The 27,066-nt window shown below is 41.5% G+C and overlaps 1 protein-coding gene across 1 annotated transcript in view; it reads right to left on the minus strand.

Annotated features, from left to right (window-relative positions):
- LOC115135105 (protocadherin-15-like) overlaps positions 1 to 27,066 on the minus strand; it is a 265,480-nt gene that overhangs the window by 124,629 nt on the left and 113,785 nt on the right. Inside the window, 6 exon segments of the mRNA XM_029669390.2 lie at positions 6,936 to 7,029; positions 11,201 to 11,280; positions 11,532 to 11,623; positions 11,626 to 11,663; positions 13,048 to 13,241; positions 21,950 to 22,099. Of these exon segments, the coding sequence (XP_029525250.2) occupies positions 6,936 to 7,029; positions 11,201 to 11,280; positions 11,532 to 11,623; positions 11,626 to 11,663; positions 13,048 to 13,241; positions 21,950 to 22,099 (648 nt within the window).

Raw genomic sequence — 27,066 nt, forward strand, 5'->3', positions numbered from 1 at the left:
GACACCTAGCTAGATAGTTAACTATCTATAGCTACTGAAACAGATGATGTCGTTTTGCTATGTTTTTGGAGAAGGGGATAACTGCATCCCAGAATGGCGACCGTAGTGTATATATCTCTCTCACATCAATTGCACACAATCTCTCCCACTCTATACATCTAACACCATAATCTCCTATTCTACTGTTTCTCAGTCTATTAGACATCTTTTTGTATTTCTCTCAGCCTGTCCACCCCTCTCTTCCCTTTGTGACTGCACCTCCTGATGGGCTGCAGGGTCAGACAGTAATTTTCCTGTTCCCATGGGGACTCCATCGTAACAGACACATGCAAGAACACACACACACACACACACACACACACACACACACACACACACACACACACACACACACACACACGCAACTGATTTTTAGATCAGGGTCTACTGCAGTGCATTTCCTCCTCATGGACTGCACCAGCTTTCCCAGTTCTTGCTGTGAGATGTTACCCGACTCTTCCACCAAGGCACCTGCAAGTTCCCAGACATTTCTGGGGGGAATGGCCCTAGCTCTCACCCTCTGATCCAACAGGTCCCAGACGTGCTCAATGGGATTTAGATCCGGGCTCTTCGCTGGCCATGGTAGAACACTGACATTCCTGTCTTGCAGGAAATCACGCACAGAACGAGCAGTATGGCTGGTGGAATTGTCATGCTGGAGGGTCATGAGCCTGCAGGAAGGGTACCACATGAGGGAGGAGGATGTCTTCCATGTAACGCACAGCGTTGAGATTGCCTGCAATGACAACAGGCTAAGTCCAATGATTCTGTGACACACCGCCCCAGACCATGACGGACCCTCCACCTCCAAATCGAGTACAGGCCTCGGTGTAACGCTCATTCCTTCGACAAAAAACATGAATCTGACCGTCACCCCTGGTGAGACAAAACCGCAACTCGTCAATGAAGACCACTTTTTGCCAGTTCTGTCTGGTCCAGCGATGTGGGTTTGTGCCCATAGGCTGTGCTTTCTGGTGAGGACCTGCCTTACAACAGGTCTACAAGCCCTCAGTCCAGCCTCTCTCAGCTTATTGCGGACAGTCTGAACACTGATGGAGGGATTGTGCGTTCTTGGTGTAACTCGGGCAGTTGTTGGTGCCATCCTGTAACTGTCCTGCAGGTGTGATGTTCGGATGTACCGATCCTGTGCAGGTGTTACATGTGGTCTGCAACAGCGAGGACAATCAGCTGTCCGTCCTGTCTCCCTGTAGGCGTCTCACAGTCATAACTGTGACCTTAATTGCCTATCGTCTGTAAGCTGTTAGTGTCTTAACGACTGTTCCACAGGTGTATGTTCATTAATTGTTTATGGTTCATTGAACAAGCATGGGAAACAGTGTTTAAACCCTATACAATGAAGATCTGTGAAGTTATTTAGATTTTTACGAATTATCTTTGAAAGACAGGGTCCTGAAAAAGGGACGTTTCTTTTTTTTCTGAGAATAGGTTTACTGCAGCTCTAATTGGTTATACCACACTGGTCTGTGTAGAGTATGGGCTGAGTCGTGCATGCCAGTGCATTAAAATCCTACTCCTATGCGTTTTGCCTACAACAACATTTCTTACATAGTTAGTTTTGTTTTGGTATGTTGCATTGAAAGTAGCTAATATTGCGTTGATTAGATCACAATTGCCACAGTAAAGGGACACGTGATAGTGTTAAAAACTAGTTGCTCCTACCCTCTACTTTTTTGAACATTTTGTTAAAAATCGCGCAACATTTCAGCGCCCTGCTACTCATGCCAGGAATATAGTACGTTCATATGGTTAGAATGTGTGTATAGGAAACCCTCGGACGTTTTTAAAACTGGTTAAATCACGACTGTGGCTATTACATAACGTGCGTTACATCGGAAAGCGCAGGAAAACCTGATCACAGAAAATGGAAATAAATATCCTTGCGCCACTTCCAGCAATTGTTAACAGTGAGCCGAATTAGATTAAGACCGAGCATTCAACTCCCACAGCATCCCCATGTAGTCGAGTATCTTGTGAATTTAATCCTCTTTGATTCTTGGTTGAACCGAAAGAGGGGCACGACGTACCTCCGGTCTCCGCCCAGATCATTCCGGAAGAGCTCTCTCCTGAAATTTTTTCCAAGACGACAGCTAATGATATGTACATCGCCTACGGATGATTTTTATCGCTTATTAACGTTTACTAATACCTAAAGTAGCATTACAAACGTATTTCGAAGTGTTTTGTGAAAGTTTATCGTCTACTTTTTGAATTTTAAAAATGACGTTACGTTGTGAAATCGCTGTTTTTTTGTTTATCACACAGTCTACATATAACGATATCTTGGCTTTATATGGCCCGATTTAATCGAAATAAAGACCCAATAGTGTTTATGGGACATCTAGGAGTGCCAACAAAGAAGATGATGAAAGGTAATGACTGTTTTCTATTTTATTGTGCGGTTTGTGTAACGCCGAAATGCTAATTATTTTGTTTACGTCCCCTGCTGTGCTTTTCTGTTGTAGTGTATTGGTGCATGCTATCAGATAATAGCTTCTCATGCTGTCGCCGAAAAGCATTTTAAAAATCTGACTTGTTGCCTGGATTCACAACGAGTGTAGCTTTAATTTGATACCCTGCATGTGTATTTTAATGAACTTTTGAGTTTTAACTAATACTATTAGCATTTAGCGTAGCGCATTTGCATTTCCAGAGCTCTAGTTGGGACGCAAGCGTCCCAGGTAGAGGTAAGAGGTCAGGGAAAACCGTGGTCACCAACCTTATGAGTCAAGATCACTGAGTGAAAATGCAAGCCGAGATCTACCTCAGATTTTTTTTTACGTTACTTAATTAAAAAAATTAAAAACAGTACTATAGCAATGAGGTTTGTGCAGTAAGCTATAGGTCCAAGACATTATCACCTCATATTGGCTTTGCTTGAATTTCCCTGCCAATGCATTGTTGTTTGGGCCATTTTTTTATTTTTATTGACCAAAATATAAACACAACATGTAAAGTGTTGGTCCGATGTTTTATGAACTGAAATAAAGTATCCCAGAAATGTTCCATATGCACAAAAAGCTTATTTCTCTCAAATTTTGTGCACAAACTAGTTTACATCCCTGTTATTGAGCATTTATCCTTTGACAAGATAATCCATCCACCTGACAGGGGTGGCATATCAAAAAGCTGATTAAATAGCATGATCATTACACAGGTTCAACTTGTGCTGGGGACAATAAAAGGCCACTAAAATATGCCGTTTTCTCACACAACAGAATGCCACAGATGTCTCAGGTTTAAAGGGAGCGTGCAATTGGCATGCTGTCTGTAGTAATGTCCACTAGAGCTGTTGCCAGATAATTTTATGTCAATTTCTTTACCATAAGCCACCTCAAACAACTTTTTTGAGAATTTGGCAGTACATACAACCGGCCTCACAACCGCAGACCATGTGTAACCACGCCAGCCAAGGACCACCACATCAGGCTTCTTCACCTGCAGGATTGTCTGAGACCAGCCACCCAGGCAGCTGATGAAACTCAGGAGTATTTCTGTCTGTAATGAACTCATTCTGATTGGCTGGACCTGGCTCCCCAGTGGGCATGCCTGGCTCCCAAATGGGTTGGCCTATGCCCTCCCAGGCCCACCCATGGATGTGCCCATGCGCAGTCATGTGGAATCCATAGATTAAGGCCCAATTAATTTATTTCAATTGACTGATTTCCTTACATGAACTATAACTCAGTAAAAGTGTTGAAATTGTTACATGTTGTGTTTATATTTTTGTTCAGTATATATTTCAACATTTTAGATAGGCTATATGATCACAAAGGTAATAGATCCATTTTTGTATTACTTGTCAGGCACAGCTGAGTTTAGCTAGCATTTAAATAATTTGCTTGTTATTTTTATTTTACTGGGTTGATGGTGCCTGCGTCTGATGGTCAGTCACAGCAGATATTCCGAGATATTAAAAAAAAGACCCAAGCTGCAGAGTAGCCTAGTGGTTAGAGCGTTGGACTAGTAACCGGAAGGTTGCAAGTTCAAATCCCCGAGCTGACAAGGTACAAATCTGTCGTTCTGCCCCTGAACAGGCAGTTAACCCACTGTTCCTAGGCTGTCATTGAAAATAAGAATTTGTTCTTAACTGACTTGCCTAGTCAAATAAAGGTAAAATAATAATAACAACAATGCAAGCCTTTTTTAAATTGCAAAGTTGGTTAGAGCCTGTAAGTAAACATTTCACTGTAAGGTTGTATTCGGTGCATGTGACAAATAAACTGATTTGATTTGAGTACACTTTCACTACTCATTCATTACTGCTGCAGTGCTTGTTGTAGCGCTGAATGGAAATAGGAAGAACGCGCATTTTATGACTTAGAAAAGTGTTGAATACAAAGTGTTGACAGTGCTGGGTAAGGACAAACATGAACTCACTCATAAAAACAGCAGCTCTTTGGTGTATTCGCTGACAGTCTCTCTCTAGTCATGGTTTTAAACGTTTTTAAGTCTTCCAGTATCAACTTTGCTGTAGCTTTCTTTTATACCTGCTAGTTCCTGCATAAATGGTAATCTGAGCCATCTGATTGGCCAGCGGTAGGCCTATAGTGCACTTGATTTGCTCTCCGGGCCCGCAGGGAAGGCAGAGTTTGTACTTTCAGACACATGGTTAAAAATGTCAACAGTTGCCTACCCGGCACGCAGGGAAGCTGAATCGGGTGAACCTACCGCCAACAGCCCGAGACTGATAAAAAAATAGGAAATTTTGAGAATGTTTGGCGATCGACTAGGAATGCCTTGGAGATCGACCAGTCCATCGCGATCATCCGGTTGGTGACCACTGCTCTAGAAAGTTGAATGAAGTTCAATAATATTTAGTCTGCGTGGCAGTCCCAGGGGAGCTGCGCCCACACACACACACAGCTTAGAGGGAACATTGCTTACAATCCTTTAATCAACATTAGTACACAGAGGGCCAGAGCTGGTCACCTTATTCTGAGGTCAGGGCACCACTCTCTCTCTGCCTCTTTATTGGTCTGTCACTCCCACTCTGACTTTCTCTCTGTCCATTGTGTAGCCTCATTTTCTCCCTCTGTCCTCCTCTACCATCATATTGTCTTTTTAGAAAATGCTGTCTTTCACGCTAGTTAGCATTGGCTCGCGAAACTACCTCTAACGTCCTCCATACTGGACACAGAGACATAAAAATGGTATCAATTAGTTAATCGGACTCTGGGGAAGTAGATAAAGGGCCCCATTGCCAAAATCCTGAAGTATCCCTTTAACACTGTATAGGATTGTCTTCTCACAGTAAAGTGCATGTCTATCTATCTCTGAAGACCTAGCATGAGTTTCAAGGAAATAACTATAAAGGCATGTATCCTAGCTGTGATCTTAGTATAAATCATCGGAAAGACCTTCCAAGAAATTGTGTCAATCAATCAACCAATCAATCAATCCATCCATCCATCCATCCAATTCCCTAAATGACATGGGTGTAACGGTTCACCAAACCCACAGTTCAGTACATATTGTGGTTTTGAGATCACGTTTCGGTATGGTTTCGGTACATCAGGAAATTTAAATGCCATTCACAATGTTCAGCATTCACAATGTTCCTTGCATTGTCTGTTGTGACAGGATTGTTATGTTTGGCATCTCAAGTTTCCACTCAGATGTTGCGTTTGTAACCATGTGGGAGGTGGGAATTTACCAGTTGTGAAGTCATAAATACCAATTGGATGGATTCATGTTATTTGAACTTGTTGAGAAACGCCGATTGGCTGATGGCCAACAAACTGTGCCAATCATAAACTAAAAGTACAGCTGTCATGCTTGTAATTTATAGAGTTCAAAAACCACATTTAAAGATAGCTTTTTGTAAATAATGTTTGTTGTTGCACTTAACTGCCGAAAATGCTTTTATATAGGCCATTTCCTTAGTAGGTGACGTCAGAGGTCACCTTATGGGAGAAGTGGGTGGTTAGGATGATAGACAAGTTTCCCACTAGTAATTACCAGTTGGAGGCCATTGAAGTGGCTTTTCTCAGTCGTATGTGGTAAATTCCCACTTGGTTAGAACGCACCATGACACTGCTTCCTTCAGTGCCAGATGCGTGTCTGTAGCACGGTCCATCTCCCACTCCAGTGTAACGTGATGGGCTGCTGCTGTTAATTAAGCGCAAACAGTTTGGCTATGGTTTACTTATATAGAGTGTGTACTACATGTTTCCTGATATGGGTGCAAGAGGGAAGTTCGTAAAGTGTCTTGAGTACTTTCACGAGGTGCTGAAAACCCCTATTCTCAACCACAGAGACTGGGCGCATATCCGCTGCTATAAACCATAGACTGTAAAACATATAAACATAACCTAGCTATCGCTCTTGTAATTTCTTTGGCCCGGTCAGAATCAGCTGCCAAGGGCTATTTGAATGCAGAGGGGAGATGGTGTTGTGTTGTCGTTTATTTGCATTTCCGTCTTGTTCCGGTATACTGGGGTGATTTCGGCATTCAAGTTTGCGCTCAATTTTGAGGTGCTGGCAGCTGCATAGGGTATTCATGTTGAACGTGGCAACATACTGTTAACGTTTTATCCACAACTCTCTGTCCATTCCCATTGTAATCTAATGAGAAGCCCAACATCTTCCCAATACTGGACACTTAAACGATGATGTAAGATCCTCCAATTCTGGAGGATCATCCACACCAATCGCCATCGTACAGAACTAGTTGCCGGCTGCGCCTCACAAAAGGACAGTTTGAAATGTGCCAATTCAGATTAGAATTTTGATTACAACGTGCACATAGGCTCTTTTAACGGAAAAGCCTGACATTTCTTTTGTGTTGCTCATATTTACTCAGGAGGCAGCTCCCCATACAGAAGGTTTGGTACGTGTACCGTTGCACCCTTACTAACTGAATAAAAGATTCTCACCCCGCCTGGGTTGCCATCAGAGGCAGTGACGATGAGACGGTACTGGTCAGTTGTCTCCCTGTCCAGAGGCTTCCCCAAAAGCAGCAGGCCTATCCTGTAGAGGGAGAGACAACAACACACAACCCACAGCAGCATTAGTCAACAGCAAACCCATGCTCTACTAAATCAATCCAGGATTTGTTGGTTTCCTCGCTAGTGGATCTGCAATGGCTGGATAAGCTACAATACAGTATAATGAGCAGGTGTACTTGAGACATGAACACACTTTCTCTTCACACCTCTCTCTTTCTTTCAGTCTGTCTCCCTTTCTCACTCACACACACACACAGACACACAAACACACGATTGGAAACACAGACGGAAACATGCAGCTACACATTTTTCTCCTTTCCGCCGGCACTCTCATGGCTATAATTTAAAGCTTCAATGACCAGGCAGGTCAGCCATGGCGTTACAGAGTCTACTCTTCCTCGCCTGTCTGTCTGCCCCCCAATGCATCACAGCCTGAGAGGACCAGCTCCAAGCTTGATTAAAGTTGTCCATTTTCCAAGTGAGTTCTCTTAGTTATGGCCCGTACATTTCTCCGCCACCAATTGAGCTGGCATTCACAAGGCCAAGTACATTTTTCTCCAAACAGCATAAAAATGCAAAGCAGTGTCTTCCACAGCCAAGCTGTTGTGCTCATGGCCACAAAGGCCTAAAATCCATCTGCACAGAATGAAGCCCTGGGGACAAAGAGCAGTGAAGCTGAACCTGAATATGATGATTATAATAATGATGATGATGATGATGATCTTTGCTTCTCAGACAAAAGGGAATTCATCCCAATCTGCTCGAAGTTGTGAACTCTACTCCGACCCTGTTTGAGAGGACACTGATCACGTAGGATAGCGGCCAGCAGCTACAGGGGAGACCCTAGAGAGAGGAAGCTGTTGTCAGATTGATAGGATCTTGTTAACACACAGTGGAGGGCAAGTGTAGGAAGGTTGTGCTGCATGTGAGTGATTCTGCACACCATATTTGATTCTTTCCATGTGCATGAACCTGTAAGTATTTTCCCCAGTACTGAACATATGATCTCTGGTATCTGCTATTCTACTTGTATGTCCTCTCTTTGACTCTGTAGCATATTTTGTGTGTATCATACGAGTGATGTGTCCAGGCCTTGTTGTAGTGATCTTTGCTCTCTATTCTTGGCTAAAAGTGGGAAAAGATCTGAGGCTGAGTTTCTCTGTCTCTACTCATCATGCCTCTGGGGAACCTGCTCCATTTAGAGGGAGTTATAGACCAAGGAGCCCATTATTCATATAGCCGTATCAAACCAGCACCATATGTGGCCTGAATCTGAACATCCTACGCTGCACAAAACCTATGCCGCCCCATCATCCCCCTCAAGAATTCTGGATGGGCTTGAAAAATGAGAGAGCAGCTCTGACTAGGATGCCATAATTATCTTGCATGCTCATCAAGCATACATTACAGGTTACTTATCCTTCGATTCATCAGAAGCCCCCAGCACCTGGTTAGGGGAATATACAGTGGGGTACTTACACAGTAAATCTGCTGAGGGCTGTTATAGTAATGTGTAACCATTCGACCTCTCCAAAAGACACAGTAGGATATGCGCTTGTTTTCGGAAGACGTCAATTGTATCTGCTCGGAGAGAGATTCCTGTACCAACCACAGATGTCTCAGAGTCCTGGAGATATTGTCACATCTTTTCTTACTGCTGCCACCACCGGGCCTGCGTAAAGTAATCATCCCTCCATACAAACAATCGCTCCAACATGGAGAGTAAACAAACTAAAACAAAAGAGGGGGAAACAATGCCTAAACAAGCCTTCCTGGCATGGCTGGGAGAGGCTTTAATCAATTAGAGAAAAAAAATGGCTGAAAGGGTGCCTTGTTTTCAGTCTCCCCATGTCTCCTCACCGCGGCGCCATTGCACGGGACGCTTCCCACTTTATTCCCTTGTTTATTTAAGGGGCAGTAAACAGCACTTGCCTCGTAAATATTTTATGGTGTTTCTCCTCACGCCTCCATCCCTCTCTCACTCCACCCCCTCCGCCTCCTCTCCCATGCCTTGCTCTGACAGACTTTATTGGCACTGGGTGGCTGATGACAATTTTCATCTTCTTTCTGGTTGTATCCTCCTTCTCCACCTCCTTCTCCCCTCCTTCTCTTTTTCAAGCAGTGACCCGTGTAACAACTCAGTGAGGCTGAGGACTGTATGTGCTTTCTAGGCTATAGGGGAGGATGTTGTAGAGGACTTCCACTAGCTAGCTCATAAAGCTCTGCTTTCTAAACATGGATGATGATAGATGCAGTTGACCCAGGGTGTTTTTGTTCTGTTCTCAATATACAGTGCATTCTGAATGTATTCAGACCTCTTCCCTTTTTGCAATTTTTTTTTACGTTACAGCCTTATTCTAAAATTGAAATTGAAAATTGATATAACATGTTCCTCATCAATCTACACACAATAACCCACAATCACAAAGCAAAACAGTTTTTTTGTCTGTTTGCAAATGTATTAAAAACAAAAAACAGAAAAACCTTAATTACAAAAGTATTCAGACTGAAATTGAGCTCAGGTGCATCCTGTTTACATTGATCATCCTTGAGATGTCTCTACAACTTGATTGAAGTCCACCTGTGGTAAATTCAATTGATTGGACATGATTTGGAAAGGCAAACACCTGTCTTTTTGTGTCGAGGCACAAATCTGGGGAAGGGTACCCAAAAATATCTTTAGTATTGTAGGTCCCCAAGAACACAGTGGCCTCCATCATTCCTAAATGGAAGAAGTTTGGTAACACCAAGACTCTTCCTAGAGCTGGACGCCTGGCCAAACAGAGAAATCCAGGAGAAGGGCCATGGTCAGGGAGGTGACCAAGAATCTGATGGTCACTCTGACCGAGCTCCAGAGTTCCTCTGTGGAGATAGGAGAACCTTCCAGAAGGACAACCATCTCCGCAGCATTCCACCAATCAGGCCATCGTGGTAGAGTGGCCAGACGGAAGACACTTCTCAGAAAAAGGCACATAACAGCCTGCTTGGAGTTTGCCAAAAGGCACCTAAAGTACTCTCAGACCATGAGAAACAAGATTCTCTGGTCTGATGAAACCAAGATTGAACTATTTGGCCTGAATGCCAAGCGTCATGTCTGGAGGAAACCTAGCACCATCCCTACGAGGAAGCATGGTGGTGGCAGCATCATGCTGTGCGGATGTTTTTCAGCGGAAAGGACTGGGAGACAAGTCAGGATCAAGGGGAAGATGAACGAAGCAAAGTACAGAGATCCTTGATGAAAACCTGAGTGCTCAGGACCTCAGATTGGGGCGAAGGTTCACCTTCCAATAGGACAACAAACCTAAGCACACAGCCAAAACATAGCAGGAGTAGCCTTGGGACAAGTCTCTGAATGTCCTTGAGTGGCCCAGCCAGAGCCCGGACTTGAACCCGATCTCTGGAAAGACCTGAAAATAGCTGTGCAGCGAAGATCCCCATCCAAACTGACAGAACTTGAGAGGATCTGCAGGGAAGAATTGGAGAAACTCTCAAAATACAGGTGTGCCAAGCTTGTAGCGTCATACCCAAGACTTGAGGCTGTATTCGCTGCTAAAGGTGCTTCAACAAAGTACTGAGTAAAGGGCTGAATACTTATGTAAATGTAAAATATATTTGTAATTTTTTGCTAAAAAATAAACATATCTGTTTGCTCTGTCATTATGGGCTATTTTGTGTAGATTGATGAGGAAAACAATTTGGAAAATATATTTTAGAATAAGGCTGTAACATAACAATATTTGGAAAAAGTCAAGGGGTCTGAATACTTCCCGAATGCAGTGTATTTAATGCTGCCATCATTATTTACATATCACATATTTTTGTGGCCTAAACAAGCCATAGTTTCACTATAAAGTTTCAAAGCTGATCTGCATCGGTTTCAGTTAAATCACCTATTAAAAAGTCATAACAGGCATTGGCTCATGTTAAGTTTTTGTACCACCAAGCCTTTAGTAAACCCAGTAATTTGTTGCTTCAAGTCCAATCAGAAAATGTATCCACATAATCCTGTCTCGGGGCACATTCTAGACAAGAGGCTCGTTAGGATAATTGTGCCTCATTTTGTGAATAGTTCCTTAAAATATATTTCTAAATGATCATTACTCACACTAACAACTTTAATATTTCTCATTCTCAAGGACTGAAACAAGACAAGGCACAAATGCTATTCTGAATCATCCATCCATCCATATTACGTTTTAGAGAGGTTGAAGACTTGCTGGGTATCCCCACTCAAAATCTGGTATGTGATTGGGTCATTCTCTCTGTCTGTGGCCTATGAAAAACAACAAGAACAGAAGATAGAAATCAAGGATGCGTTTACTTCTACCGCCAACACAAATGTTTAAAATCTATTAAATCATATGATATTACAGCACATCTGATAATCCATACTGGCTGGTTTAGTCATTTCTGTTTGCTAAACTCAAACGCTTCCATGATCTCAACCTGAGTAATCACACTGCCCTCTCCTGACCTCCACCAATCTAGTTATGTGACCTTTGACCCCTGCTGTGTGTCTCTCACCTGTAGGTTGAGCAGGATGGCTCCTATCCTCATGGCCTCGCTGACCTCCAGGTTGTAGATGAAGAGGGGGAAGCGTGGGGGGCTCTGGTTGTTGGGGGCAGCACCTCGATGTACACCGTGGTGATAGAGCTCCTGGAGGGGTGGAGGGCAACAAGAGGGCGGAAGTAAAGGTAATGGTCTGATTTTCAGGTTCAATGGCTATTGCTATCCTGTAGGCACCTCCAAATTACCACAGGTGAGAAACATTACACGGTAAACAAGAATCACCTGTCTCCAACCAAATTAATTTGAATTCTGAATAATTTAGTCCTGGCCATTTTTGGACTCAATATTTTCTTGGTCCAGTGCAGTTGTTAATCAAACATATACACGCGTGAACGCCAACATTTTTTCAATTTAAACTTATTGAAAAATGGTGAATCGTGCAAGGGTACCAATATATTAGAGCACAAGTGTAATAGTGCATTGGTGGTTCATCAGGGAATTGAAGTTTGTCATGGGTTTCCTGGCATTCAACAAGGACATCATGCTTAAAGAGGCTGATAAAAGTAGGTGAACAAGCTATTAGGAGGGAGCCGTGCCCTCAAATACAGTAAGCTAAATATGATATTGAATATAGCACATTGAAAGCCCTTACAGAAACAAGGAGCTATCATGAAGAAAGTGCTTCTGTTTCCAACCGGTAGCCTGCATGTGTTAACTTGAAAAAGCTGCTGAACAGTATGCACACAGAGGCACTGTTTGCCAAGGCCAATAGATTTGTGTTTGCACAGTCTGACCCAGTCATGGCAAACTATCTTCAGCAAAAACCCATTCTACTGCAGGAGTCACCTCTTTCTGTTCAAAACTCCAATACTGACGTAAAGTTTGAGCTTTTAGCCTAGGCTAAGAGAGTCCGTATAAACTTTCAGAAGAGTTTGCTAGTCACTTGCTACTTGCCAACAGGAATATGAGGCTACAATTACATAAAAAGCAACACACCATTATCAATGATAGTTGAAAATAAAGAGAAATACATGAAAAATATGTATTTCTAATGTCAGTAAGAATGAGGCTATCTGATACTTGATTCTAAACAGTTTGTCTCAACAGCCAGTCAAATATGTTTTCATACAGCCTCTTACCATTCACAACTTCAATCACAGCGGATACATTACTCAATATGCACATTCAATAAAGAATACATTGATTCTATATGCATGAACTGAATAGACCTACAGGTGACTGTACAGTAGGAATAAACAATCTGATGGAACAACGACTAAATAAGATGGATGAATACATATGAAATCCTGATTTAATGAACAATTGAATACTTGGCCAACTGAAGAAGTCCGAAAAATGAAAAACTGAGTAAGAAACAAGATTTTTACATCAAACATCACCTAAATAATCCGTAGATATTAATATACAGTCATTTTTTAATAAACACATTCATAAATGAAAGGTGTAATTGAGCCAAATAAAGGCTGAAAGAACAAACAGATATAAAAATGAATGTATGAAATGAATGTACCTTCTCTGGATCTCTGGTGCATTGTCCGCAGCCTTCACTGTGAGGGCGTAAGAAAGGCCCACGCTAAGGGCTATCCCGGGTGCGATGGTGATTCGTCCAGTTCGGTTATTGATGATAAAAACACCCTGCGCTCCGGCAAGGATCTCATAGGTCACCAGACCGTTTAACCCCTCATCAGCATCCAATGCCATCAGCTGAGAGAGAGTGAGAGGGGGAGACAGAGGGAGAGAGAGAGAGAGAGAGAGAGAGAGAGAGAGAGTCAGTGTGAGAGAGGCATAATTCAGTGTATCTCAGCAGGGTGTGGGGGGCCCTAAAATCAACATTCAAAGCCGCCAACTATTCAATTTACTAAACTGTGTTGAAAGTGTTTCAAGGCAGGCAATAGTGATTTGTGAGAGGGCCCCACCTGTTTTTGTAATGTTATGTGTACAGGACCGGCATACAATGAGTGACATTTACCAGACGGGTGCTCTTTTAAGCTGTGTGTATTGGTGATGAGTGGGTTGACTCATAACCCGCCGTCCTAGCGGATATATCCGTGGAACAGACAGGTTTAGGGTCATTAAATATTAAGTGGCTGAAGGGCGGGTGTGTCACGACTTCCACCGAAGTCGGCCCCTCTCCTTGTTCGGGCGGCGTTCGGCGATCGACGTCACCGGCTTTCTAGCCATCGCCGCTCCATTTTTCATATTTCCATTTGTTTTGTCTTGTTCCATACACAACTGGTTTTCATTCCCTAATCACACTGAATGTATTTAGTCCTCTGTTCCCCTCCATGTCTTTGTGTGAAATTGTTTTATGTTATGTGGGTATTGTCATGCGCCAGACTTTTGTTCATGTTCCGTGTTTTGGGCACGTTTCTGTACTTATGTGCTTTCGTTTGGACTGGAATAAAAACGTGTGCCTGTTTACTATACTCTGCTCTCCTGCACCTGACTTCGCCTCCAGAACACACCTGTAACAGGGTGGGTGATGGAAGGGTTGAATAAAGAGAAACAATACCTTAAAAATGTCATAAATGTATAATGATTGTGTTATTTATATATGCTACATTGAGGTTTTTCTTGAATTACTTTAGGCTGTCTTGTATTACTGCATACGCCTAAACCTCAGGATTTAATTGTACAAGTGAGCCAAATAGCCTACACAGCCAATCGCCAAATAATGCTTTTATCCACAGAGGCAAAAAGGACATTGTTGAAGTTAAATTCAATAAGACCAAGCTGAGAAAGTTGAAAATAAAGGGAGGGCCAGAAAAGTAAACACATATATATTTATGCAGTCTTTGACTGTAGTCTATATTGCATTTTCTATATTTGCTGGTTTGGGTTGGGTGCAGGCCTCAGATTTTCACTTTATCAGATATAGTCGGGCAGTTGCAGATGGGCTATAGCCGCGCACCTCTAGTGTGTAAACAGAACTACTGAACTTTTCTAACTGCTACAGTAAACAACTTCTCCTCCCTTCTAAAATATTGATCCCAATTGAGTGAGAATCTATGGGCTCTATTTTAACAAACCTAACGCAAGGGTAAATCTAAGATCAGGTGGTAATGCTATAAGTTCAGTGGTGTGTCAGAAATAATTTTTATATTTTCACAATCACAATTATTGGCACACTTGCTGGAGTTGGCGCGAATGGTCTTGGTTTGATGAATAAACAAGTTGTGGGTGTGTCGAGGCTTGGCCCCTTACTAGCCAATCAAAACGTGCTCCAAGGTGAAATATGTGTTTGCTTTAAGTTGTGTATTTACGGAATGTTATGTATTGCCTTGGAATCAAGTCCAATTCCAATATTAGTCCACTAACGTTGTTAAATGGCTTACAGAAATGAAATAACAAAATGTAGACCAACAGAATCTTTGCCAAATGTGTTAAGTTGAACCCATTTGCAGTCCACATGGATCTAGTAATTGCATGGCTTCAATAGCATTCACACTGATATAAGGGCTAGGCCTACTGTAAATTGCAATATGGCTGAGCATGGACATGCCAAACATGGTCAATAAGCAAGTTTAAATACATTATTGATTAGGCCTAAAAATAGAATGAATAATTCTAAACTAAACAAAACAACAAATAGGCTATGTCACACTTACAGGCACCATAATTTCTCCCCGTTGGCATATAATATTAAAACAACGCAGACAATGGGGGCGATTTGATGCACATCCAAACTTTTCACAGTAGCTGGACAAAGATTCAATATAAAGAGAAAGGGAGAATGTCCACTCACTGTTGTACTCCTCCCAAATAGACCTATGTTTTATGAATATAATCGGAACCATTTTACAGATCAGATCTCATTCACACATTTCCAGAAGTTGCATTGCAAACGCGACAGGGACGTTGTCACAATAAAACCAGGAAGGTGAATCTTTCTAATACATTTTTGTTGTAATAAAAATAAACAGAAAACAAGCCATTTTTACAGGTTACAGATAACTTCGAAATACGAGGTTCACCAGAATTCACAGAGGTTCTGATCTCTCGTTTCATGATAGGAATGGACAGGTAGCCTTTATCATGGAGGGGTTTTTACTTACGTCCAAAACAGGACCTGCATTGCTCCAATAATGTGGGCCTGCCAACAATGCATAGATAAAAAGGGAATGTCAGCTCAATGTTTTATTCCTCTCAAACTGTATATTTTAATAAAGCTTAGGTGATAATGATTAATTTCCAAGCGGTCTCCGAAGCCAAACCCTTTACCGATAGTCTTGACTACTTCACAATTGTATTGGGCAAATGCTTGGTTTTTAATCAGCCTACCAGCTTACCCCTTCAAAGTAGGAGGATATATATGCAAATAAAAGATGACTGGTCACTGGTCAGAATAAACAGATTGTGCTGTCATCTGGGCCAAAAACTCAATCCCATCGAACAGGTTGAAATTCCAGCATTTTTTTCCAAGCAGATCTTACACAAGAAGGGCATTATCATAATTTTCACAATTTTAGTTTTGATATTGCACTGCCCCTTTAATATGTCTGTCTAATTCTACATCTGATGTCATTATCGGACCTGAGTTCAAATAGTATTGTTTCCTTTGAGTTTGTCTGGTGCTACAGGAGATTGGAATAGTCCCAAAAGTGAAAACCCTGCCCAGCTGCCAGTGCAGGCAGTGTCACGCCCTGGCCATAGAGAGGTTTTTATTCTCTATTTTGGTTAGGCCAGGGTGTGACTAGGATGGGTATTCTATGTTCATATTTCTATGTTTTCTATTTCTTTGTGTTTGGCCAGGTATGGTTCTCAATCAGGGACAGCTGTCTATCGTTGTCTCTGATTGGGAATCATACTTAGGTAGCTTTTTCCCCTCCAGTGTGGGATCTTGTTCTTTCGGTTGTGTGCAGGTAATTGGCACAACAAAGCTGTTCGGTCATTGTATTCTTTATTGTTTTGTTTTTCCTAAAAGTTTCACTTCATTATTAAATTATGTGGAACTCAAAGAATGCTGCGCCTTGGTCTCATCCTTCCGACGACACCCGTTACAGGCAGGCTCAATCAAATGCTCAAAGTTTTTGAAAAAACCCGATTTGAACCCATCTCGTCATTAGAAGCAGATAAATATTTTACATAGAAGTATGTCTTTAGATGTATCAGATGTCAAATATGGTAAATCTGTACACACCAAAATTATTATTGTGGGAATGATAGCCCCTACAATAGTATATGCATTGGTAACTTGAAGCTCAAAGTTAAATAAAATCTCCCTACCATCACATCTAAGCCAATGTGACACCAATGTAGATGAAAATTCTCAAATCAACTTGGAGGTACACAACACACTTCCTGCCTCTTGTCATGATGTGTCTAGCCAATACCGAGAACCACTATAATGGATATTTGACAGGGTCGTCATTAGGGTTGTCAGACCACTTTTTGCCCATACCTTTCTCAAATTCTAGACACTGGGTTATAACGAGGCGACAGGGTCCATAAAGTAACCATTAGACTTGCCACCTTTCAGACTGATTAAGTTTGTAGGTGCAACACTTTTTATTAAATGTATCATTTAAATCGCTCTCACATGCTCATTTCTGCCCGTTAAGAACCAACGATGTGCTAACTTTTTGTAGCATTTCTGACAATCCTAGATTTTTTTCAGATGAATCTCAGAGTTCTAAAACCTAACCAAATCACTTGGGTTGTGCAGCAACAGCTATAGTAGCTAGCCAACTCCAGTCGGATGAGAGGCAAGCTACAAGAACAGGAAGTTAGCTATATTTTGCTATGGACGGGTTTTCACATGGCTGAAGTCATCTGTGTAACTGTTGGCATTGAGACTTGACACTTGCCTGAAATAAGCACAAATAAGATAGCGAATGTCCTTGGCTGCTATTTTTTTTTACTAGTCCAACACTAACCACTAGGCTACCCTGCCGCCCCTATTGCCAGTTAGCTAGCCAAATAAAGTTAGCCAGTAACGTTAGCTAGCTACAAGCCAACAAAGCTGTAACATTAGCTGTATGGATGGATCATGCACCGGCACAACTCAATGTTGACAATATACACTATATATACAAACGTATGTGGATACCCCTTAAAATGTGTGGATTCAGTTATTTCAGCCACACCCTTTGCTGACAGGTGTATACAATCGAGCACACATCCATGCAATCTCCATTGACAAACATTAGCAGTAGAATGGTGTCATGACTTCATAGGTGCCCCTCCTGCAGAGGGGGAGAAAGGTGAAGTTGGCCATTTTATGATGGTCATAAATACCTGCAGGAATTCTCTCTCTCCCACACAATGAAAGGGAAGTTAAAAATTAATTTGTTACAACAGAGAGATTTTGTAGTACTGTGACATCCAAGGTTGGATAATGAAACAATATTTCTGTAATCCAAACAGTTGGAAGGGTCCGTGGGTACGTAAAGATCAATCATGTCGAATTCATTACTAATTTGTGATGTAACTAAGGCCAGTAGAACATAACTGTATCTCTGAATGTGTATATCTCCCAGTGATCAGATTCACATCCAGATGTTGTGGAACTTATATGATTAAATATGAAACTATTTGTGAGAAGATGGGATGTCAGCCTTCTAAATGAGATAAGTGTTTTCATATGAAGTCTTAACCAGTTAGTGACCACACCCATGTGAGCACAGACAGTATGTCGGCATCATGGAATGCCCCTTTTTCCAGAGTGCGTGACAAAATGTACATCAGACTAAGCAGGGGAACGGTGTGAACCGGACGTCACGAATGGTTAGACTTTACAAGACCAGTACACGGACAGCGTGAGCTGAAAAGTACGAAATGGTTAGAAACTCTGAAACCTTCTCGAGGAAAGAAGCTGTACATAGGAACATTCAGTCGGCAGCTGTTTAAATACTTAAGTATGGTACTCTGTAAGACCCATTCTAAAGAACATTTCCCTATCAAAAGAACATTGGGACATCTGACGTTCCCATTATAACTGTAATGCTTCCTAATTTGATTAGCTAGGTGACTGTTTGCAATATATCAACTGTTACATTTTTTTTACAATAAAAAGCAAGAGAAATAAAAGTTCAATCAGTACTGAGTGAATGAACAACAACAGAAGCTTCCTGTCATCAACAGACATTCCATTTAACCTCTAGTGACTCCCCATCCCGCGTGTGGGAGCGTAATCATCGACTGACACTAATTAGCATAACGCAACGGACATGAATATTCCTAGAAAATATTCCTATTCATGAAAATCACAAGTGAAATATATTGAGACACAGCTTAGCCTTTTGTTAATCACCCTGTCATCTCAGATTTTCAAAATATGCTTTACATCCAAAGCTAGACAAGCATTTGTGTAAGTTTATCGATAGCCTAGCATAGCATTTTGTCCAGCTAGCAGCAGGTAACTTGGTCACGGAAATCAGAAAAGCAATCAAATTAAATTGTTTACCTTCGGATGTTTTCACTCACGAGACTCCCAGTTAGATAGCCAATGTTCCTTTTTTCCAAAAATATTATTTTTGTAGGCGAAATAGCTCCGTTTGTTCTTCACGTTTGGCTGAGAAATCGCCCGGAAATTGCAGTCACGAAAACGCCAAACAATATTCCAAATTAGCTCCATAATATCGACATAAACATGGCAAACGTTGTTTATAATCAATCCTCAAGGTGTTTTTCAAATATCTATTCAATAATATATCCACCGGGACAATTGGTTTTTCAGTAGGACCGATTGGAATAATGGCTACCTCTGTATTTTATGCGAGAATCACTCTGGGAGCCATCAGGTGACCAGTTGCGCAATGTAACAGCATAAATGTGTAAAACTACGTCACAATGCTGTAGACACCTTGGGGAATACGGAGAAAATGTAATCTGGTTGATAGCCCATTCACTGCTCAATAGGGACGCATTGGAATGCAGAGCATTCAAAAGATGAGTCACTTCCGGATTGGATTTTTCTCAGGCTTTCGCCTGCAATATCAGTTCTGTTATGCTCACAGACAATATTTTTACAGATTCGGAAACTTTAGAGTGTTTTCTATCCTAAGTTGTAAATTATATGCATATTCTAGCATCTTATCCTGACAAAATATCCTGTTTACTATGGGAACGTTATTTTTCCAAAAATGAAAATACTGCCCCCTAGTCACAAAAGGTTTTAAATAGTGTCAAGATAATACGTATATGGCAGGGTTCATAGCATAAGCGTAAACACCGATTTATTGTCAATCTGGTGTCTGTATTGGCGGGATAGCATTTACTGTGACCATCAACCAATCATGTCAATGCAGAGTTATACGGAGCTATTACAGAGCCCTCTACAAAATGTGGGAGATGCATGGCGATGCGGTACAGAGATTGATTTGGCCTACGCAAGCCTCTGGAGTCTCCGCAATTTAATCACACCCTCCGTATGGAGCCTCTGGACCGCATTGCAGGATCAAGCAATATATTGGCTTATCATAAACGTAGCTAAATAAAAAGGTTTTAAAAAGTACAGGCAGACACCACATTACTACATGACAAAACAGCTCGCTCAATCAAGCATGATGGTCTTGTATGAAGTATAAAAGCAAAACTTGTTTTCATATAATAAAAAAAGCTTGAAAAGGTGGAATTAGCGTGCTGTGTGAAAAATCCAATACTTAATACTTGTATGCGGTACAAATCACATTATTGTGGGAGCACCTCCTTTAAGAGTATGAATTAGGCTGTTTGAGAAGGTTTAAATACAATAAGAAACCTGCCTACACATTTTTTGAAATACAATAGACCAACATAGCTACTGTAGTAGGTCAAAGCTGTGTGCTGGAAAACCTTAGAAGAGCATGGGTAGAGTACAGTAGGCATTGTGGTGCTCATGTGAAATTTGTTTATTTTTCGGCTTCAGACTAATGCCTACTTCTAACTTAAAATGTTGTTTTTTGTTTTAAATAGATCTTAGAACCATGTTGTGCTATCTCGAAAATGAAACGGCCACCCCTCCATTCTGGCCAATTTGTGCCACCCATAGCCAAGCTTTAATTTAACGTCAGCTCCATATCTGCAAGGCCTTGCTATGTTAATCCGTGCTAGGGTAGCTTACTGAACCCTTTTTCCATATAGAGCTATGATGTCTAAGAGATGAAAAAGCAAGGGCAGCATCATCAAATAAACCTGCCTCCTTAGAGGCCAGGAGATTCTCATATAAACTGCTTATAAAAACAGGTTAAATGGTCGTCCGCCACGTGACCCCTGGCCTCATTTCAGCTGGGCTGGGCAGCTGATTTTAAACACGGATTAAACTTGACCTTTTCTATGTCTGACATTTTTTTTGTGACTGTGTGCTGAGCGACTGAGATGGGAGATCATGCCCCGCTTACCAAATGAGAGACAAACGCACACTGCTGCTGAACGAACCCCACAAAACCAGATATGTCAATGTGGGGACTTCCAGCTGGAAACAATTTGACCCTAAACACAAATGCGCACGCATGCACTCATACACACTAACACACACACACCCAACACAACCCCAAACCTTTAAACCAATCAAACTAGAATCCTAGTCAAACTAAATAAACTCTGCAATCCATTCAGACATATTGTAGAGATGACTACGAACCATAAACCAGATCTCCCTGGAGCAAATATTTTTATTAAAACCCTTTTTCGTGTTATCCAATTGGTAGTTACAGTCTTGTCCCATCGCTGCAAAACCTGTACGGACTCAAGAGAGGCAAAGGTTGAGAGCCATCCGTCCTCCGAAACACAACCCTGCCAAGCCACACTGCTCGCTTATCCCAGAAGCCAGCCCCACCAATGAGTCAGGGAAACAACGTACAGCTGGCGAACAAAGTCACGTGCATGCGCCCAGTCCGCCACAAGTAGTCGCTAGAGCGTGATGGGCCAAACCCTCCCGTTACCTAACCCAGACGACACTGGGCCAAAGGCTGCGACACAGCCCGGGATCGACCCGGGGTCTGTAGTGATGCCTCTAGCACTGCGATGCAGAGCCTTAGACCACTGCGCCCCTCGGGAGGACCCTGGAGCTATTTCAGTGACAATTGTTGTTATAGGAGAGGAGATTGATTTGGAGTCCTGACTGTTGACTCATGGTAGTGTATTACGTCAAGTTTTGTCAATATTGAGCTGATGATATTTGAGTCTGGACCACTGTATTAAGAAAGTAGATTGTTCTTGAGTCATCAGCTCTGATCAAAGAAAGAGTGGATTGTTCTGGGGCTGGGAATGTTGATCTAAGGCAACGTTTGTTTGCGGAAACTGGACGCGAGAGAGAAAGAGAGGCGGGAGAAATAGAGAGAGAGAGAGAGAGAGAGAGGGAGAGAGAGAGGGAAAGAAGAGACCGCAAGAGAAAGAGCGAGAGCATGAGAGAGAGACATAAAGAGAAAAGAGAAGAATGAGAGCCAGAGAGAAAGGGGACAGGAAGTTAGAGACAGATATGTATTGATTACCTGTAGTACTGTTTCTCCTTGCTGCATGTCAGTGAACACCTTAACGCTGTAGGAGACTTCACCGAAGGTGGGAGTGTTGTCATTGGCGTCAATCACCAGGATGTTGACAGTCACCCGCGTGCTCTCCTGTACCCCATCTGATGCCATCATCTATACACAGAACAACAGTGAGAGCAGTAAAAATCCTGCCTTTAGGACAAAGCCTATTTCTTGCAAATTCTCTTCCAGTTTCCTTTTGTGTTACGTTTTTCAACTTAAGTGCCTGACTAAACAAACAATAGCAAACTGATAAAACAGAGTAAATACGAACAAATAAATGGTACATAAAAGGGTAAAGGGTACAACTTTAATGTGATATTGCCAGTCCCCCTGGCTTAATTCACAACACAGATGTTGATGTTTTCCTCAGGAGGGGCACAAAACTAAATCAAACTTTTGAGGCTTACTGTATAAAGGCACAACCTCACACAGACAAACACACACACACACACATACAGACACGTAAACTACAGGAGGTTGCTGAGGGGAGAACGGCTCATAATAATGGCCGGAACGGAGCAAATGGAATGGTATAAAACACATTGAAACCACGTGTTTGATCTATTTGATACCATTCCACTTATTCTGCCCCAGCCATTACCACAAGCCCGTCCTCCCCAATTAAGTTGCCACCAACCTCCTGTGACGTACACATACACAAACAGTAAGTGAGCGCAACCCAAAAGAAAGGACAACCAAACAAAACAGAACCCTTGAAGCCAGAATACAGAACATTAAAGGCGTGATTTCAATGTAAATGGACCACTTATTCTCTTACCATTGCTTGCCCAAGACAATATAACACAATTGCTTGATGCTCAAGAATTTAAAATTGCAGCAATTTCTTTCATAAGTCCGGATCATTCTAATGGCAACCATCAAAGCCTCAACATAGACATAATAAACATACTATTGACGAAACTCTTCAAAGATAATAGTCACATATCCTTAGAACATTGTGTTATCACAGCAACAAGTCCATGTACAAATCTAAAATCAAATCAAATCGGTTTGGTCGCGTACACATTTTTCGCAGATGTTATCACGGATGTGGCTAAATGCTTATGTTCCTAGCTCCAACAGTGCCGTAATACCAAACAAAACAAAACAATACATGCAAATCCCCCAATTAAAAAAAAGGAATTTAGAAATATATAGAATGAGCACAAAGTTTGGACACACCTACTTTTTTCTTTATTTTTTAATATGTTCTACATTGCAGAATAATAGTGAAGATATCGAAACTATGAAATAACACATATGGAATCATGTAGTAACCAAAAAAGTGTTAAACAAATTAAACTATATTCTAAATTTGAGAGTCTTCAAAGTAGCCACCCCTTTACCTTGATGACAGCTTTGCACAATCTTAGCATTCTCTCAACCAGCTTCACAAGGAATGCTTTTCCAACATTCTTGAAGGAGTTACAAAATATGCTGAGCAATTGTTGGCTACTTTCACTCCGCGGTCCAACTCATCCCAAACCATCTCAATTGGGTTGAGGTCGGGTGATTGTGGAGGCCAGGTTATCTGATGCAGCACTCCATCACTCTCCTTCTTTGTCAAATAGTCCTTACACAGTCTGGAGGTGTGTTGGAAACCGAATGATAGTCTCACTAAGAGCAAACCAGATGGGATGGCGTATCGCTGAAAAATGTTGTGGTAGCCATGCTGGTTAAGTGTGCCATTAATTCTAAATTAATCACTGACACTGTCACCAGCAAAGCATCCACACACCATCACAAATCCTCCTCCATGCTTCACAGTGGGAACCACACAAGTGGAGAACATCCGTTCACCTACTTTGCGTCTCAAAAAGAAATGGCGGTTGGAACCAAAATCTCAAATTTGGACAAAGAGATCCACCGGTCTAATGTGCATTGCTCATGTTTCTTGGCCCAGGCAAGAATCTTCTTCTTATTGGTGTCCTTTAGTAGTGGTTTCTTTTCAGCAATTCGACCATGAAGGCCTGATTCACGCAGTCTCCTCTGAACAGATGTTGAGATGTGTCTGTTACTTGAACTCATTGAAGCATTTATTTGGGCTGAAAATTCTGAGGCTGGTAACTGTAATGAGCGTATCCTCTGCAGCTGGTAACTGTAATGAACTTATCCTCTGCAGCAGAGGTAACTCTTGGTCTTCCTTTCCTGTGGCGGTCCTCTGAGAGCCAGTTTCATCATATCGCTTGATGGTTTTTTGCGACTGCACTTGAAGAAACTTTCAAAGTTCTTTACATTTTCCATATTGACTGACATTCATGTGTTAAAGTAATGATGGACTGTCGTTTCTCTTTGCTTATTTGAGCTATTCTTGCAATAATATGGACTTGGTCTTTTACTAAATAGGGCTATCTTCTGTACACCACCCTTACCTTTTCTCAACACAATTGATTGGTGCAAATGCATTAAGAAAGAAAGAAGATCCACAAATTAACTTTTAACAAGGCACACATGTTAATTGAAATGCATTCCAGGTGACTACCTCATGAAGCTGGTTGAGAGAATGCCAACAGTGTGCAAAGCTGTCATCAAGGCAAAGGGTGGCTACTTTGAAGAATCTCAAAAATAAAGCAGATTTTAATTTGTTTAACACTTGTTTGGTTATTACATTATCCCATGTGTGTTATTTCAAAGTTGACAGTTGATGTCTTCACTATTATTCTACAATGTAGAAAATAGTACAAATTAAGAACTACCCTTGAAGGAGTAGGTGTGTCCAAACTTTTGACTGGTACTGTACATCTATATCTACAGAACATTGTAACAATTTACTCGACATCCATTTCATAATATTTCATAACAGCTGACATAACTTGTTATAACCTGTCATAATATAGTCATAACACTGTCATGACCCATATAGTTATGTCAGCTGTTATGTCATATAGTTGTGACAAATATTGTGTTATTTTATGGCTGGTTGTAACACCTACATACAAGTGTCAAAACTCAAACATATATACATTATTTTTTTCCCTGCCAGGAAGTTTCCTTTCGTTTTAAACTTTGTTTTTTAGATCATTTGTTGTTGTTGTTGGAATGAATTATTTACAGTCCCATTTTTCCCCATCATATAGCGTGTAGAAAATGCACTTTATAACACTGTCAAGAAGCATTATGACCATCATAATCATATAAGCCAGGTCGGCCTTTCACAAACATGCTCTTATATCAGTCATCAGTCAAAAAGAGGGTGTCTTGTCCTGCTCTTGAAATCTGCTCCTGCATTCATCCCAGTCATCAGCAACAGAGCATTGGGTTAGGGGCATGTCTGATATCAATGTGTGCGCGATTACAATGATAATATAATATAGTACATTTCCCAAAAATGGTTATAACATAAACATACTGTTGACACGTATGCTATGGTGTAATGTAATGTTTTGCCTTGTGTGGTAGCTTTTGGGGATCTTATGTAGGTGTCATAACCAGACATTAAATAACGCAATATATGTGACAACAGGTCTAAATATATGCATCATAACAGTGCTATGACCCTATTATAACAGGTAACAATAATAATAAACAGTACATTCGGGAAGGAATTCAGACCCCTTGGCGTTACAGCCTTATTCTAAAATGGATAAAACACATCTGTCCCTCATCAATCTACACACAATACCACATAATGATACATTAAAACAGGTTTTTAGACATTTTAATTAATTTAAAAATTTATACTAATTTATGAAGAAAATATCACATTTACATAAGTATTCACACCCTTTACTCAGTACTTTGTGGAAGCACCTTTTGCAACGATTACAGCTTTGAGTGTTCTTGGGTATGATGCTACAAGCTTGGCACACCTTTATTTGAGGAGTTTCTCCCATTCTTCTCTGCAGATCCTCTCAAGCTCTGTCAGGTTGGTTGGAGAGTATTGCTGCACGGCTATATTTAGGTCTCTCCAGAGATGATCAATCAGGTTCAAGTCCGGCCTCTGGCTGGGCCACTCAAGGACATTCAGAGACTTGTCCCAAAGCCACTCCTGCGTTGTCTTGTCTGTGTGCTTAGGGTCATTGTCCTGTTAGAAGGTGAACCTATGGAGCAGGTTTTCTTCAAGATCTCTCTGTACTTTGCACCGTTCGTCTTTCCCTCGATCCTGACTAGTCTCCTAGTCCCTGCCGCTGAAAAACATCCCCACAGCATGATGCCGCCATCACTGTGCTTCACCGTAGGGATGTGCCAGGTTTCCTCTAGACGTGATGCTTGGCATTCAGGCCAAAGAGTTCAATCTTGGTTTCATCAGACCAGAGAATCTTGTTTCTCATGGTCTGAGAGTACTTTAGGTGCCTTTTGGCAAACTCCAAGCAAGCTGTCATGTGCCTTTTACTGAGGAGTGGCTTCCGTCTGGCCACTCTACCATAAAGGCCTGATTGGTGGAGTGCTACAGAGATGGGAGAACCTTCCAGAAGGATAACCATCTCCACAGAGGAACTTTGGAGCTCTGTCAGAGTGACCATCGGGTTCTGGGTCACCTCCCTGACCAAGGCCCTTCTCCCCGATTGCTCAGTTTAGCTAGCCGGCCAGCTCTAGGAAGAGTCTTGGTGGTTCCAAACTTCTTCCATTTAAGAATGATGGAGGCCACTGTGTTCTTGGGGACCTACAGTGCTGCATAAATTTTTTTGACATTTTTTGGTGTCTCGGAGCTCCACGGACAATTCCTTCGACCTCATGGCTTGGTTTTTGCTCTGACATGCACTGTCAACTGTAGGACCTTATATAGACAGGTGTGTGCCTTTCTAAATCATGTCCGATCAGTTGAATTTACCACAGGTGGAGTCCAATCAAGTTGAAGAAACATCTCATTGATGATCAATGGAAACAGGATGCACCCAAGCTCGAATTCGAGTCTCATGGCAAAGGGTCTGAATAAGGTATTTCTGTTTTGTTTTTTTATAATAGACTTGCAAAAATAAAATTCAAACCTGTTTTCGCTTTGTCATTATAGGGTATTGTGTGTAGAAAATGGAGGAGAAAAATATTGAATACATTTTATAATAAGGTTGTAACATAACAAAATGTGGAAAAAGTCAAGGGTTCTGAATACTTTCCGAATACACTGTATAGATATGAAG

Source organism: Oncorhynchus nerka, linkage group LG10 (assembly GCF_034236695.1).
Source record: "Oncorhynchus nerka isolate Pitt River linkage group LG10, Oner_Uvic_2.0, whole genome shotgun sequence".
NCBI lineage: Eukaryota > Metazoa > Chordata > Actinopteri > Salmoniformes > Salmonidae > Oncorhynchus > Oncorhynchus nerka.